Genomic DNA, 13,973 nt, shown 5'->3' on the forward strand with positions numbered 1-13,973 from the left:
GATGACAAGCAAACAGGACTCACCATGTGTTAATGATTCCTGTGAAATGTTTGTGGGTTTTTTTTCTCTCTTTTCATGCCTGTTGTTTATTTCTCTTCACCTGTTGGACATTCTACTTGCTGGAAGCTGCTATTTTCCTTTATGAAAATGATTCGTTGATTGGTTCGGTTCATTGTTTTCTAAAATAACAGCAGATTTTTGCAAGTGTCCATAAAACGATTATCAGTTTGCTTTCGCAAAGAACTACACAAATCAGAGAAGAACTGTTTAAGTGGTTTAAATCAGACGATTTGAACTTTTAAGTTGAAAGAATGGCTCTAAACGATTTCTAAATGATTAAAATGGTTGTCGATGAATTCGCTCATCGATTGACTGTTGATTATTCGATTCATTGTACACTTCTGAATTTGAGCGTAACACAGCGGAACCAAACTTTTCAAAGTCAAACACATAAAATAAATTATTTACCGGGTCATGTCGTAAAGTGTACCATAACAAAACAGAAGTCATGTGAAATGCACCCTCGCCAAACTTTATGAACGAATGTGACAGCAAGGCAAAACCTAACAAAGGCAAACCTATTTGGCAAAGTTTAGCTTTGGTCCTGCTAATCTCTCAAAGCACAATGTACCAAACTGTCATGTAGCTTATTTTGCAACACATAAGTGCCGAAAATAGGTTTAATGTAACAACACCTAACTTTGCCTGTGACTTTTTTTTTAAGGCTTTGTTAGTATGAGAATGTTGCATACGTGTTTGGGTACTCAGGCATTTCGTTCCCCACTCCTCCTCCTCCTCTTCCTCCTCTTCAGCGCTTCTAGTGTGGTAGTCCGCCCTCTCCTTGTTTAACCTGTTCTGTTCCTGCTCCCCCCCCCCCCCCACACCCCTCCTGCTCCCGCAGGCTGGTGTCCCTCCGTAGTCTCCCCTCTCAGCAGCTGTGGGCCCGCTGCCCTGGACGGCGGGCGGCCGCTGCTCCTTCTCCAAGCTGCTTCCCAGGGAAATGTCACTTTATTGTCAATGCTGCTTCACCAACCCCCCCATCCCACGCCCGACCACGTCCACCTCACCACTGCCATGGACGATCAGCCTACCAGCCACCCACAACAAGACCTTCACCACAACTTGACTGCTGCCTTATTTGCTGCTGCTCACCACGGACACACAGGTGCGTAACCTTTGCTTGTAGATTTCGGCTCTTCGTGCGGGTTTTGTCCGCTGATCTGCGCGGGAGTGAGCGTTCACCCCTATGAATTGATTGGTGATGATAGAATGAACCGTTTTGTGTGCAGAGTGCGTGAAGCTGCTGCTGTCTTCTGGCTCGCCAGCCGATGTGTCCGACCAAAACCGATTCACACCTTTGCACTTTGCTGCCTCCCACGGCCACACTGGGTAAGCACCCCCCCCCCCCCCGCCACTGGTACAAATAATCACAGTAACACCTTCTACTGTTTATCCCCCCCTCCAGCTGTGTGGAGGCTCTGCTGGCTGCGGGCGCCGCTTTGGATGCGGCTACCGACGGTGGCCACACTGCCCTCTTTCTGGCCAGCGTAGCGGGCAGGAAACACTGTGTCCACCTCCTGCTGAGCGCTGGGGCCGATCGCTCCTGTATTGCCACGGTATATATCCATCACCGCACACGTCTTTGAATTTATTCATTCATCTTCCTACCTGCTTGATCCTCACTAGGGTCGCGGGGGGTGCTGGAGCCTATCCCAGCTGTCTCCGGGCAGTAGGCGGGGTACACCCTGAATCGGTTGCCAACCAATCGCAGGGCACACAGAGACGAACAACCATCCACGCTCACACTCACACCTAGGGACAATTTAGAGTGTTCAATCAGCCTGCCATGCATATTTTTGGAATGTGGGAGGAAACCGGAGTACCCGGAGAAAACCCACGCAGGCCCGGGGAGAACATGCAAACTCCACACAGGGAGGCCGGAGCTGGAATCGAACCCGGTACCTCTGCACTGTGAAGCCGACGTGCTAACCACTGGACTACCGGGCCACCCTCTTTGAATTTAAACATTCCCATTATCAAATAGATCCACAAAACCCTCACGTGTCTCTCATATCCAGTCTCTCGGGGCTTGATTTGAAATTGGATGACTGGATACATAGATGCATTAAAAAAAATGAATGGATGTGCAGCTAGATTAATCCTTGCTTCGCAGGTTGCCACGACAACCTGAAGTGGCCCACTGGATGCCCAGATTGTGATCCACTTATGTTGAGTGTCTTCTTTATTGCCGCAATTGGCATGCTTTTCGCTGTGATGCTGGAGAACGTCGTTTGCAGTGCGACTGAATGTATTTTTAGTCGCCAGCTGATTGTGGCCAGCAGGTGGACTCAAACGTAGCCCTGTGTAACTGTAAACTGCCGACGTTAAACTAGGTTAAATGAGCACGGTCTTTCATCTTGGAAGATTCACTTGAAACCGTCCCTGAAATGGCCACTTCCAACCAAAAATGTCTGACTTCCTGTGTCTTTTTGGTCACAGCTTCTCAAGACTTTTTGTGGTTCTACTCAAGTCAGATGTGCCTACGTGGTGCGTGAAGTGAAATTAGCTTCAGGGGCTCAATTTTCAAACCATTCCGTTTAGCGCCGCTTAGCTGACAAGTTCATCTCTGGAAATGAGCCCTTAAAATGGCCGCTTCAAACCAAAATGGCTGACTTCCTCTGTATTCCCGGATATGGCTTCTTGAGACTTTTTTTGAAGGGTCTATTCATAACAGACATGTCTAACAAAGAATCCCGGGCTTGCTGACCAACCATATTGACTCAGAAAAAAATCCAAAGTATTGACTAGATGATCCGTTGTGTTCCTCTGTGCAGGATGGCTGCACGTGTCTGCACGCGGCGGTGCGATCAGGCCATGTGGGCACGCTGCGTCTGCTCCTCTGTCACCCCGGAGCTGGAGACCCCAATGCGAGCCTTCTACCCGATGCAGCCCCTGCTGTGCCCGCTACCCTGCTGAACCACGTCAACGCAGACGGATGGACGGCCGCTCACATGGCGGCAGCTCTCGGCCTGAAGGTGTAATAAATGAAACCATCTGCCATGCAAGCGCTGACATTATTGTTAATATTATAATAATAATAATAATACATTTTATTTGTGGGCGCCTTTCTAGAAACTCAAGGACACCTTACAACAAGCAGTTAAAATCACGAGTACAATGTTAAAAACTACATCAAATAAGATAAGAAAAAATACAACAAAAATAAATAAATAAAATAATGGCTTTATGGTCTGAGTGAATAGGCTTTATTCACATTAATATTGTGTGTGTGTGTGTGTGTGTGTTTAGGAGTGTCTGGAGGTGCTGTGTAGCCACCGTGAGCAAGACATTGAAAGGAGAGATAAATGTAATCGCACCATTCATGACGTTGCCACTGATGACTGCAAAGATCTCCTCGAAAATCTCAGTGAGTGTGTGTGTGTGTGTGTCTGTGTGTGTATATATACTTGTTTATGTATATTGTGTTTTTTAGCGTCTCCATGGGGAGGGGAAAAAAATTGCCGCTTTATTGCGTGCCTGTAGTTAAAAGATGATCTCCACGTTGCAGATCACTACAGCGTCCTGGTGCGTCTCCAGTATTCAGATGGTGCCAGAGCCAATTCTTCAATCTGTTCCATGGATGGTGATGATGATGATGATGATGAAGGTGATGATGAGAAGCGGGCCGCAGAGCTTCAGTCAGTTCTGTGCAGACTGTCAGTGGAGCGCTCCATGCGCTGGTCTCAGCTGAGTGCCGCCATTGGCCACGCCTTCGCCACACATTTGCACATACTTTGTGGCGAGGACGCGCAGCGACCCCCGCTGGGCCTCACACCCGCAAGCATTAACTCCGCCCTGATTGGTGAGAAGCCGATGATGACTGCCTCATTTGAAATTCTCATTTTTCCCCCTCTTCTTCCCGTCATCAGTGCATCTGTATATATCTGTGTCGATGCAGGAGGAAGTGAGTGGCGGCCTGGTCAGGAACTTCCTGTCTCACCATGGGACCTTGTGCGAAAACCACTTAGCCAGGTCATCACCATCCGACTGAAAGGTACCTACCCAAAAAAGAAACCAAAACAAAAAACCCTGCCAAATACCATTTTACATTTATGTGACATTCATGTAGCATGCATTTCACATTTGTCACATGCACATAACGCACCCCCGCGACGTAACATATGAACCCATGTAACCCATCATATGACCTCACAACATCTATGTAACATGCTTGTATCCGCTTGTATACATCACTTGCACATGACCTATACGTAACATAAAGATCATTATAATTGCACTGTTCCTGTCATGGCATCTCAGCACCACGTGGCATTCGCACAACAGCCATTTAACAATGGCGTAACATCAATTGAAGTACAGTGTTGAAGATTTAAAACCCTCATAGTCAACCGTTCACGTTAAATGCAAAATTATGACGTATTCTCGTCTTTGAAGCAAAGGCAAAGGCATTCAGAAAAACACGAGAGAGCTGAAACGTAAAGGGGGGGTTCTAAAATGGCTGAAATTTCATGACGTCACCGGCTGATAATTCTCAGGCGTTGCAGCAAAAAATAAAAGGTTTTGATTCCGTAATTTCCACAATTTACATATTTTGCACCATAGAGACCCATTATAATTCATATTTTTGAATGCATCGTAAACCTAATGTGTAAACATACATTTCACGCGATTTTTACGTCAATCGCTTTGTTTTCGCTTGGACAGACGTATCCATGCCACAATGTTGGGTTGAGGTCATTCCAATTTTGCAACTTTAGGTGGCGCCAGAGGATCGCAAATGAGTTTGCCTTTTTGCAGGAGGCTTCAAACCGATGCATTTTACATGAACAATTCCGGTCGGGATTGTTAGTAGGGCTTGGTTGGGACCTCCAGACACAATTTTTTTTTCCTTTTGCAAAAAATAAAGTTATGTTGGGTAATGGGTACCAAGGGCTGGGTGCGCCGGCGCCGCCGTCAACAGCCTCGCGGGGCATTTTTGCATGAACAATTCCGGTCGTGATTGTTTGTAGGGCTTGGTTGGGACCTCCAGACACATTTTTTTTTCCTTTTGCAAAAAAAAAAAAAAAAGTTATGTTGAGTACCCAGCAGCTGGGTGCGCCGGCGTCGCCGTGGAAGGCCTCGCGGGGCATTTTTGCATGAACAAGTCCGGTCGGGATTGTTAGTAGGGCTTGGTTGGGACCTCCAGACACAACTCTGTTTTTCTTTTGCAAAAAAAAAATATATATGTTGGGTACCCGGCGGGCGGGCGCTGTGGGTCGGGGCAGGTGAGTAGGAAACCGGCCCTACCCCGCCCGTCCCCGTCACGCCACAACCCACGCCTCTCCCAGGCGGCGGCCAGCCACCGCGGGGCGGGCGCTGTTGGTCGGAATGGGGGAGTAGGAAACTGGCCAATGATTCTTTTTTTTAATTCCACTGATTGGTCCGTTTCGGTTTGGTTGTGATTTGAAAGTACGGTGCGCGATTGGTCAAGGCGGCCAGGTAGCGGTGATTTGTATTCGATCAGCCGGCACAACCACTAGAGTGAGTTGGACGGTGAGAGACGAACATGGCGAAAAGGTTCAGCGGAACGGAGGTGCTTGATGCCCTTTGGGAAACCGAAAGCGACGGTTCGGATTCGGACGCTTCCGAAAAGGAATCGTCGGGGGAATTTTCGCCCGGGGATGCTGACAACACCACCGAGTACGGCAGCTCTGACTCGGCAGAGGAGAGCAGCCCCGACTCGGCAGAGGACGGCAGCCCCGTGTTATAAATTCTACATGGTTGTTGTGACTTTCCCTTTTCAAACTATATGTGTATGGATAGCTCTGATGCCACTGAACATTTTGAGTGGTTGAAAGTAAAAAAATATTCATGAATGACTTAGTTATCACACCTCAAAACATTTACTAGAAATTGTATGCTGTTACATTGTCATGAAAAAGGTCACTTCCACAATTTTTTTTCATCCCAAAATTTTTTGGGGAGATATTTCATTGACATTTTCAAGGCTCTACTTGTGTGATATGACATCTTCCAATTCAGGTTTATATATATATATATATATATATATATATATATATATATATATATATAATTTTTGAATAATAATCTTTGAAGTGTCATAGCACAGTAATGCTTTTATTGGGCAAAAAAATCCCAAAGAATTAATATAAACTATATATGTATGGATAGCACAGATGCCGCTGAACATTTTGAGTGATTGAAAATAATAAAAAAAACATGCTGGAATAATGCAACATGCACAATTTTCAAAAATTGTAAAACGCGTAGGTTAGGTTTAGTTTTTTTCTTGGGGCATAGGGGTTTTAAAGAATACCCATGTCACCTCAATGGAACATCCATCTCACGTCTATGTAAGACCCATGTGACATAAACATTAACGTTACATTTTTTGTGGCCTTTGCATAAATTCATGTAAATGGGCAAAGCACGAAAACAGTTGAAGGACGGAATTTGCCTTCAGATCGCACACAGCGCCATCTAGGCGAACTGCAGTTCACGGACTGTTGGTAAAATTACTTGTGCAGTTTTATGTTTTTAGTTTCTTCCATCCATCCATCCATCCATTTTCGGAGCCGCTTAATCCTCACTAGGGTCGCGGGTTTTTAGTTTCTTGTGTGTTTGTTTTTTGGTCACAGGTCTTTCTGAGTCGTGTCTAGATGAGTTGGCTCTGGAGTCTCTCTTTCCGCTGCCTGTGCTTCTCAACTACGTTCGCTTGGTATACACACAGACACACACACACACACAGACACACAAAAAGTGTCACAAGTTTCTTGCTTGCTTGAGAAGAGATGGTCTTTTTTTGGCAACTGTAGCGCCCCCTGCCTGTCATGTTTGTACTGTACAGTATTTATATTTAATCCATCATATGACATCGCTGGGCAACCAGGACATGGCACCTATTGTGATAGCTTTTTTTGTTTCCTCACAATCTTCCGCTAATAATGTTCACTTTTGCTTCATGCCATGCAGATGACGTTGAACAGTCAAAATGTGTTTGTTGTGACAGGTGGAGCAATACGGGAGTGTCATCTTTCACGGCCTGGAGGACAGCTGTCAGAATTACATCGCTGCTTTATTGGCCCGCTGCATCAAGGTGTGACGATGATGACAATGAAGGCTAAAATGCTCTCACCATCTTAGATTTGAGTTGAGTGACTTTGTGTCTTAGTGATAATTCAAGTTTGTGAGTCAGGAAAAGGTTTTCTTTTTCTCTACAGCATTATTATTTTTTTTTTGGGGGGGGGGGGGCTCACTCTGTAACACCCTTCCAAAGATGGCCAACCAAGGGCCCTTTTGCTGCTAACGTGCTCAAGCTCCACCGGAGAGAGCAGGGGTGGTTAACTTGCCAGGATGATGTAGTGAAAGGTGATTGACAGTGGTGGAAGTTAAGAGATGATCAGCTTTTATTTAAAAACTGCGAGGATGTACGTATCATGGATTTAAAAATGAATATATGCCTCTGTGTTTTACTATTGGTCTTGGCTGTACAGTGTCCTTGATTGTTGTGAAAGGCGCTTACAAATGTGATGTATTATTATTATTATTATTATAGCCATGTCTCATATAAGACAAGTGCTGGGCGCCACCTGGTGGCATCTGGGTGCATATGTTGAACCGAGGTTAAGCACTGCTTTTCATCAGGCCATTTGAACCCTAAACAGACATCAAAGGAGAACAAGGTTTTCCTAGTTGCATTTCTTTGTGATTGTCTTGAGTTTGAATGACAACAGTCCCTTCCTTTCTTCATGTCAGTCCAAGCAGGAGGCAGCCGGTCAGGCGTGTGAGGTGGTGAAGGTGGAGGTGCAGTGCAGTCTGACCAAAGAGAAGCTGCTGGACACCCTCGTCTCCTGTGGTGAGTCCACCGTCATCATCGTCATTGGATGAGGCGTCACCTCCTCCTCTTCACCGCCTCCTTAATCGCGACGCAGGCTTCCTGGTGCCGTCGTCGGCGTGCGACCACGGCGGCTGCGTGGTGCTGCTGCTGCAGGGCCTGGAGAAGGCGGCCTCCCTGTCGGGACTACTGGGAGATCTGTGTCACAGCTTAGACAACAGGACTTCCACTGCTTCTCTGCTCATCAACGCTGGTGAGTGTGTGACAAAATCGACAGCAGGTGGAGAGACAGGATAAAATGGCCGCCTCCCTGAGGCAGATAAAAATTGGTCGATTCTTCTGCTCAATTCGTATTCCACAAACCCTACAGCAATCAGAATACCTTGTTTAGGCTTGTGGAGCGGGGTGGGGGGGGCATAGCACGTATTGCAAATAAATGTTTAACTTGACTTCTGCTTTAAAATTAAATGAAATTATTTAATGCATGTGGATCTTATTAAAAATAACATATGCGATAACATTGCTTTTCATGTCAGAGAAAGACGCGCGAGTGACAACACACGCAATCATTTCCTCTTCAGTTCCGCATCACTTCTGCCAGCACAGCTTCCTGATTGGCTCCCTGTCAAAGCCCCGCCTCCACGGCTCTGAGCTCCGACTGCAGCAGCACTTCCGCTGGTTGAGTCTGCGCTGGGACCAGGAGCCTCTGAATGGCCTGCTGGCCAGATGCCTGCGCAGGAAGCTGCTGCACCAGGTCAAACCTCCGATCCCGCAATCTGGATCGCATCCACATTGCACACTTGGGAACTAATGTAAACGCAACACATCGTCTCCATAAACAAGACACGACAGCCAATAGTTGCGCCCTTTCTCGTCCGTCAAGTGCCTGTGACCTCCAGACAGGACGTGTGGTGTGGTGCCGTGACGGTGCCACGGAGAAGGCGGTGCTGTGGGTGGCTCAAGTGTGGCAGCAGCTCAACGCCTGCCTGGCGCATTTGGGCACACACGAGGCCTTGATGGGACCCAGACGCTTCCTGGCCTGCCCCGTCCACACCGACGACGTGCACGCCATCGTCAGGTACGCCGCCACAAAACAGGATTCCTGTGCGTCATTAGAAAGCGTTAAAAGTTACGAGAGGCTTATTTAAACAAACACACACACACACACACTAAAGGGCACTAGCGATTGTCGGCTGTGTTCAGGTGGTTGTCTCGGCTGTGGAGCTCGGTGGTGGTTCCTCGCGTCGAGGCGGCAATCGTCTCCCGGGTAACAGCCAGGCGCTCCTCCTCCTCGTCGCCGAGCAACGTCGTTCTGAGTGACGGCCAGCAGGCGGTACTGAAGGCGGCCCTCAGCATCCTGGTCAACAAAGCTGTCTTGCGAGGCTGTCCGCTGCCTCGCCACGGTCAGACCTCATTTATTTATTCTTGTTGTTATTATTTCTTTCAAAATGGGGGAAAAAAAACTAAACCAAAAGAAAATTCTTTTCAGAAGTTGCGTTCAGGGGCGGGGCCATTCCGCTGACCTCCATTGGCTCCATGAAAGGAAGCGGCAGCGGCAGGAAGTGTCGAGACAAGCTCAGGCGATCCAATACCAGCCCTCGAAAGAAAGGAAGTCTCGTCTCCAGCTGGGCCGGCGGCTCCTTTCGACACGGTAAGGTCATCGCCGGCACGTCGTTCAGCTGTCAGTCATGTTGTATTAAACTTTAGCCAATGGAAGACTGTCCAATAATGATTATGACAACATGATTGGTGCCTTCCGTCCTCCACCAATCACATCATTCGACTTTTAATCGTTGTGTCGGAAGGCATTCGTAATCGATTGGTTGTTTTTTTTCCAGGCTCCGTATCCACAAATGATGTTAGCTGCGCTGCGAATGGCAAAATCCACAGGTTTGTATTCACTGGTACGACATTTTGAAGTACTAATAGCGCTTACTTGCACTAACAGTTCGTCATACTGCTTGTAAAGTTCTACACTTTCTTTCAGTGCGTTGACGGTTGCGCGTGTGTTCTGCTCAGGGAAGCGTCGGGTTTGTCCATGTTCTCGGACGACGAGACGGACCTGATCCAAGAGCTACAGTCGTTGTGCTCCAGCAAGTCGGAACCAGACATTAGACTGGTACAAGCTACAGTCCTCATATGACGTCACTAGATGATCATAGCAGCCACCAGAGGGCGACTGAGACATTTTTGGTGGTGACTAAGACAGGACATTTAAGATAAGTTTTAAAAAGGGGGTGGGGGGGTGGGAGAGAATAATATCAAGTTGAGGAATAAAATAGTAGTTTTACTATTTAATTTTTTTAGTCATCTTGTTTAAAAAATACACAAAAAAGTACAAGAAAGAACATGAATCTGTTTTGTAGAATGTGTGTTTTGTTTTTGAGAGGAATTGTTGAGTAAAAAAGTATTTTAAAAGAAAACAAAACATACTTTTACAAGAACACCTTTCCTAAATTCAATTGTTGGAGAGTGTAATTCATTTTGGTATGTACATCATAGTCTTGGGTAAATAATATGATCCTGACTTCTTGCTCTTTTGCCATTTCTAGACATGGGCATCCAAAGACGACGACGTCCTTCTGCTTGCTAGCAGAAGTCCCTCTGGAGCTCCGCCCTCCACACCAGAGCAGGAAGTAGCCGTGGACCAATCAGCTCACCCGGTAAGAACACAAACGAGTGTGTGTGTGTTTGTGTGTGTGTGTGTGGTGGTGGGTGGGGGCACATTAACATGCAAAAAGCAAGAAGAAAGTCATCAGTGGAAATGACAAAATGGTGTTCATTAATGAGGGTAAAAGGACACATTAAACTTAGAGCGCCCCCTGTTGCTGAGGGTGTGTTATGGAGACGCTATGTCCTGTAGTCCTCCAAAAAGTTCCTCACTTTTTTCTCAAAGTAAATGTAAATATTTTCTTCAATATACATTAAAAAATAGGCAACTTTTTTTCTGTTAAAAAAACTACACCGTTTCTTTGATAAAAAGTCTAAAAGATGCTTTCATTATATTTAGAGAAGAGAGTGAAAATCAGTAAAATGTGCCAAAATATTACTTTGGGGTTTGAAAATGTAAAAAAACAACTTGAAATTGCAATTTTGTTCATCACAATAAATGAGTGTATTGTGAAATGTCTACTTTTCTAGATTTGTATCGTCTTCTTGCTTCTTTTTTTAATTTAACTAATGTGGTACCTTGATTTCCAAGCACCCCGACTTTGAAATCTTTTTTTTTTTCTTCTTTGCTTCGTGTTGCGAGCCAAAATGTGAGTGTTTTCTGTCTCCTGCAGTCACCACTCACTCATGCGGTCAGCCAACGCCGCTCGAGCCCGCGAACCAAATCCCAGCTGCCTGTGTCCAGCAGAGGGCAGCAGCAGCCGCTTCGCATTGCTTCGGCAAACAACAACAACAACAAAGGAAACAGCAGCAAAGCATACAGCAGCAGTAGCAATGTCAACAAGCAATCACAGGAGCACGTCTGGCTCCTACAACAACACAATCACAAATAAACAGACAGGCCCACACTCACTGCCCCGCCCATCAAAGGAAAGGCCAATCACGCCTGTCAAAATTTCTTCCACACACTTCCCCACACGAGGGGAAATGATAAATGATCGTCTTATTTTGGTAAGTTTATGTGTAACATGAGTACAACATCTTAATAAATCTCATCCGATATGTTGTGAAAGTATTTCATGGTTACTGTCATTGGAATTAGGCCCGGTACACACATTCACATTGAAATCATTATCACCACTTTTTCCACTTTTTTTTAAATGCCCCCCCCAACTCAAGACAAAACTTTTGTCATTAAAAGTTAAACGTTCCCAAAGTATTTTCACTTTGGACTTTATTTTTAGCATGTAGTACTTGCTCAAGGTCAGATTTTTTTTTTTTTTTTTTTTGCCTGAACTATACATGACCCTTGACAAAAAAATGTCTGACTTCTGGGATGTTCTTAAACACAATATTTTAGCACACCACTTTTGATAAAAAGAAAAGCCTTTTTTTTCAAACAAAAATAGTCATGCTATTGTGTGTACCAGGCTGAAGTCAACACAGCAAATCTGTGAAATTAAAATGTTTTTAGCTCGGTGAAAGAAAACACTCCTATAGATTGGTAGTTGATAAAAACAAGACTGTAGGGTCCAAAAAATGTGCATTTGATGCTATCTACAGGAAGTGCTGTGTCAGTATTACATCACGATGTGCATACATGCTCCCCTCACTCCCTCCATCTTGGCCGACCACTTTTGAACTCTGTTCGCGTCGCACTTCCTCGTGTGTACTTTGGGGACCACAACTTTTTGTTCTAGAAGCAATTCTGCGACTGACGGTCGCTCGGCCTCATCGTAAAGAGTAATCAAAATTTTTCAAATAAATATTTTTCATTTGAGTGTTTTTAATGTTCGTTTGCACCGTGGCTTGGACATGAATCAGGGTTTTACATTGTAAATAAGAGTTTTAGTGTTAGCGCGTCTTCACGACGATGACTTTTGTACAGTCTACTTAAAAAGAAAAAAAAGTGTTTATAAAGTTTGAAAGTGAGTATTAGATGTGTACTGTAAGCCATACTACTACTACAACTAGCTTTCTTTTCTCTCATCAATCACTGTGTATGCATTACTTGTCAACCAAGATTTCTTTGCTGTTTATAAATCTATGAAGAAATATATAAATATATATGTATAGTACATATGTATAGGAAAGACTTTAGTCCGTTTCAATGGCTGTTTGCAGTTTTTAAAAAGTTGTCTTTCAAGCACAAATATATTAAAATATTCAAAAATTGCCCTGAGGTGCCGATTTATTTTTGTGGTCCGATTTGGCACTGATTACCGTTACTCATAAGCCAAGGAAAGATGATTTGTAAAAAAAAATAGTAAGATATTCCAACTGCAAGAACATACAAAATGTCCTGTGAAATACACGGTGTGTGTGTTTATATATATATATATATATATATATATATATATATATATATATATATATATAGTGTGTGTGTGTATGAACACGGATTTTACTTATTTGAGAACAGTTTATTATGAAAGAAAAAATCACGGTTTGTAAATACCATATTCAATTCTGATTCTGTTTGTGGATGAGCAGGTACGTGTGTTTATCTTTGGGACAAACGCATTGTTCTTCTGCTTAAGAGAAAAACCTCCTCTGTGCGACATAAACATAAGAGATCCGCTGAAATACTTGTTTTCCGTTTTTCAACTTCCACTTTTGAAAAAAAAACTTTTTGATAGACAGCAACGCTGCCCTCTAGTAGAAGGAAAAGGGACCCCCTTTCCACGCAGGTGAATATTAGTGTTCGCGTGTGTGTATCCTGCTGATCATGAACATGAAGCAGAACCCAATGTTTTCAAACGCTAAATTAAAAAAAATAAAAACGCTTTACTATACATGGTCGGGTTTTTTACAGCTAAAAACGCCTTAGTATACATGGTGGGCGGCCCGGTAGTCCACTGGTTAGCACGTGGGCTTCACAGTGCAGAGGTACCGGGTTCGATTCCAGCTCCGGCCTCCCTGTGTGGAGTTTGCATGTTCTCCCCGGGCCTGCGTGGGTTTTCTCCGGGTGCTCCGGTTTCCTCCCACATTCCAAAAATATGCTTGGCAGGCTGATTGAACACTCTAAATTGTCCCTAGGTGGGAGTGTGAGCGTGGATGGTTGTTCGTCTATGTGTGCCCTGCGATTGGCTGGCAACCGATTCAGGGTGTCCCCCGCCTACTGCCCGGAGACGGCTGGGATGGGCTCCGGCACCCCCCGCGACCCTAGTGAGGATCAAGCGGTACGGAAGATGAATGAATGAATATACATGGTCGGTTTTTTTTGGCTAAAAACGATTTCGGCTAAAAATTTCATCCAAAAATGCCTTACTATACATGGTCGGTTATTTCGGCTAAAAAACGCCTTACTATACATGGTCGTTTTTTTTTCGGCTCAGAACGCCTTACTATACAAGGTCGGTTTTTTTTGTCTAGAAACGCCTTACTATACATGGTCCTTTTTTTCGGCTAAAGATGCCTTAGTATACATGGTTGGGTCGTTGTTTTTTCGGCTCAGAACGCCTTACTATACACGGTCGGTTATTTCGGCTAAAAACGGCTTACTATA

General features: G+C 44.9%; 1 protein-coding gene across 2 annotated transcripts in view; it reads left to right on the forward strand.

Annotated features, from left to right (window-relative positions):
* The window catches only part of cttnbp2 (cortactin binding protein 2), a 38,933-nt gene extending 26,292 nt beyond the window's left edge, over nt 1-12,641 (forward strand). Inside the window, exons 5-23 of one of the 2 annotated variants that reach the window (XM_052061213.1) lie at nt 902-1,165; nt 1,290-1,389; nt 1,466-1,616; nt 2,835-3,035; nt 3,310-3,427; nt 3,569-3,862; nt 3,959-4,054; nt 6,660-6,739; nt 7,031-7,117; nt 7,777-7,876; nt 7,953-8,108; nt 8,437-8,609; nt 8,755-8,933; nt 9,059-9,258; nt 9,348-9,506; nt 9,694-9,745; nt 9,875-9,974; nt 10,408-10,518; nt 11,140-12,641. In XM_052061213.1, coding sequence (XP_051917173.1) covers nt 902-1,165; nt 1,290-1,389; nt 1,466-1,616; nt 2,835-3,035; nt 3,310-3,427; nt 3,569-3,862; nt 3,959-4,054; nt 6,660-6,739; nt 7,031-7,117; nt 7,777-7,876; nt 7,953-8,108; nt 8,437-8,609; nt 8,755-8,933; nt 9,059-9,258; nt 9,348-9,506; nt 9,694-9,745; nt 9,875-9,974; nt 10,408-10,518; nt 11,140-11,358 — 2,840 coding nt within the window. In that variant the 3' untranslated portion in view covers nt 11,359-12,641. Of the gene's footprint in view, nt 1-901; nt 1,166-1,289; nt 1,390-1,465; nt 1,617-2,834; nt 3,036-3,309; nt 3,428-3,568; nt 3,863-3,958; nt 4,055-6,659; nt 6,740-7,030; nt 7,118-7,776; nt 7,877-7,952; nt 8,109-8,436; nt 8,610-8,754; nt 8,934-9,058; nt 9,259-9,344; nt 9,507-9,693; nt 9,746-9,874; nt 9,975-10,407; nt 10,519-11,139 lie in introns of both variants that reach the window. The other variant, XM_052061212.1, reaches the window with a different exon arrangement.
* The last annotated feature ends 1,332 nt before the right edge of the window (nt 12,642-13,973 follow it).

Source organism: Hippocampus zosterae, chromosome 3 (assembly GCF_025434085.1).
Source record: "Hippocampus zosterae strain Florida chromosome 3, ASM2543408v3, whole genome shotgun sequence".
NCBI lineage: Eukaryota > Metazoa > Chordata > Actinopteri > Syngnathiformes > Syngnathidae > Hippocampus > Hippocampus zosterae.